Below are 2,530 nucleotides of genomic sequence, written 5' to 3'. Positions count from 1 at the left end.
CCTGAATATTTTTCGGAAACAGTGCTTCTGAGATATTTGTGCACAAATGATAACCTGTCAATCAAAGTGTGAATGCATTACAACCGCAATAGAGAGTTAGCAGCAGCTCAGCCTGGTAAACGGTGGCTAACGGTGGTAAACTGTGGCTAACGGTGGTAAACTGTGGCTAACGGTGGTAAACTGTGGCTAACGGTGGTACACTGTGGCTAACGGTGGTACACTGTGGCTAACGGTGGTACACTGTGGCTAACGGTGGTAAAGCGTGGCTAACGGTGGTAAATCGTGGCTAACTGCGGTAAACTGTGGTTAACTAGGAGACAAAAGCTTCGGTCTTTAGCGAGGGTGAATGGCTGCTTGTCAAGCTCCATCATTTCCATCGTTAAATTCTTGAGATCTGCGTCCTCTCTGGCTGTTTTTGGATTTGTCCAAAGCCTCGGCAATGATTTAAGTCCCAATGAGTTCTCGAACGTTAGCTTGTTGTTGTTAGCATTTTTAGCAGCATGGACTCTGTGCTGCATTCAGGAGGTAACGGACATTACATGTTCTCAAATTAGGAGTAGTTGTTCCGACCTTTTTATGTTTATAATTATAAAGTTTGTGTGTAACATACAGGGTTAATTAGTAAAATAATATTTATAAAATGACAGGGTGTCTTTCAGCACGGAGTATTCAAATTATTTTTCTAGTGAGAAAGTTGTTTTTTTTCCGACGCCACTTGAACGTTGCATGACTCGGGCAGGATGGGGAGCAGCTTGACCAAAAAGAATAAAAATAAAATAAGCACACTCACGGCCACGCTGGCAAACATGTACATATATTTTCATTTCTGTTTGTTATGATATTGGAAGGATAAGAATGATGTCATAATCTCCTGATAGTAATCTGACCGATAGTAATCTGACCGATAGTAATCTGTCACCCCTAATTTAAAGGCCTGAAGAGGCCCAGTAGAACACGGACAGCAGAGGCCCGGACAAGTTTTTCTTAAAAACATCTTAAAAACAGAATTTCTGCAGACGTGTCCAAAGTCTGGACTGACAGAAGCATGACTGGTCTGCTGGTGTTGCAGGAGAGAAGCTGTGGGAGGTGCAGTGCGACTCTCCCACCTTCACGGTGGCCTGGCACCCGAAGCGCCCCCTGCTGGCCTACGCCTGTGATGACAAGGAGGGCAAGTACGACAACAACCGCGAGGCGGGAACCGTCAAGCTGTTCGGCCTCTCCAACGACTCCTGAGGCGGAGCGGCCGCTCTGCTGGACGGCCCGGATGAGGAGGATGAAGATCAGCTGCAGTGACCTTCCTTCACCAGCAGGTGGAGCAGCTCTCTGTGCTTTCCTCTCAGCTGATGTCATCCCCTGCTTTTGTACACAAACAATCCTGTAAGATATTTTTTTATGTAAAATAAAATGTTTTTTTTAATAATGGAACTTACTTTTCTTTAATCTTATTATTTTTTAAACTTGTTTAAAAGTCGAAGAGTTATTTTAGCAGATCTGATCATTTTCTACTGAAATGAAACTAATTCAAATTGCTGAGGAAGCTAAAAGAAGCACTGAAGCTTAAAGCAACAAATAGCTGTTAAAACAGCAGAAACTCTGCAGTAGTATGTAAAAAAAACAAACAGAAGTTGCTGACTCAGCGTTCAAACACCTTCAGTCCAACAGGATTAAAGCAGACGTCAGGTGTCCGCCTGTCTTCTGTCCTGACCGGACACACGTTGGCAGCAGGGGTCCAGGTCCGGGGCCGGCAGCAGCTGGTCCCTCCTCTTCCTCAGCAGGCCTGCAGGATGTTTTCTCCTCGCAGCTTCCTGTCAGCAGGAGCGTGACGGAGCTCCTCTCTGTCCTCTCTGAAGCTGCTTCAGCTCGGTTCAGCTCTGCAGGGAGAACGAGCCGAACACTTCCTGCAGAGAACGAACCGTCGGACTGAGCCAGACCCACATTTCAGGCTTCTGGTGGCAACTTCTTTTTGACCCGATGAGCCTCTGCGCGTTGGGAAAACTGTTTCTTGTATTAAAAATGTTGCCAACAGAAATCATCGTTTATCAGTTCAACTGTCAAAATATGTGTAACTAGAGAAGCTGCATTTCCTGTCAACACTGAAAGCTGGAGTTTAATGCAAGTTCAATTTGAGATGCAAGAAAGGCATAAAAAGCTAAAATTAGCTGAAAGAAGCACAAAAAAGCAGAAATTATAATAGAAAAAAGGGTTAGAATTATAGTTGAAATTAATGCTAAAATTAGCATAAAAACAAGCTAAAGGTAGCAGACACAAGTTGAAAGTTGTACCCACATGGTGAAAGTGTAAAAAAAATTTAATTAGCAGAAAAAAATCATAAAAGTACAAGAAAGTGATAATATATTTTAAAATAGCTAAAACAGCCAAAAATATGCAGTAAAACAGCTAAAATCCATCCATCCATCCATTTTCTTCCTCCTATCCGGGGTCGGGTCGCGGGGGCAGCAGCTTCAGAAGGGAGGCCCAGACCTCCATCTCCCCAGCCACTCCTTCCAGCTCCTCCGGGGGAACTCCAAGG

The 2,530-nt window shown here is 44.2% G+C and overlaps 1 protein-coding gene across 1 annotated transcript in view; it reads left to right on the top strand.

Moving 5' to 3' along the window:
- thoc3 (THO complex 3) overlaps positions 1–1,425 on the top strand; it is an 8,465-nt gene extending 7,040 nt beyond the window's left edge. Inside the window, exon 6 of the mRNA XM_014030135.1 lies at positions 1,070–1,425. Coding sequence (XP_013885589.1) covers positions 1,070–1,233 — 164 coding nt within the window. The 3' untranslated portion in view covers positions 1,234–1,425. The remainder of the gene's footprint in view (positions 1–1,069) is intronic.
- The last annotated feature ends 1,105 nt before the right edge of the window (positions 1,426–2,530 follow it).

The sequence above is a fragment of the Austrofundulus limnaeus genome, unplaced genomic scaffold, assembly GCF_001266775.1.
Source record: "Austrofundulus limnaeus strain Quisiro unplaced genomic scaffold, Austrofundulus_limnaeus-1.0 Scaffold1004, whole genome shotgun sequence".
Taxonomy (NCBI): domain Eukaryota; kingdom Metazoa; phylum Chordata; class Actinopteri; order Cyprinodontiformes; family Rivulidae; genus Austrofundulus; species Austrofundulus limnaeus.
The sequence above is the reverse complement of the archived record's forward strand: the minus strand, read 5'-3'. Positions and strand labels throughout refer to the sequence as shown.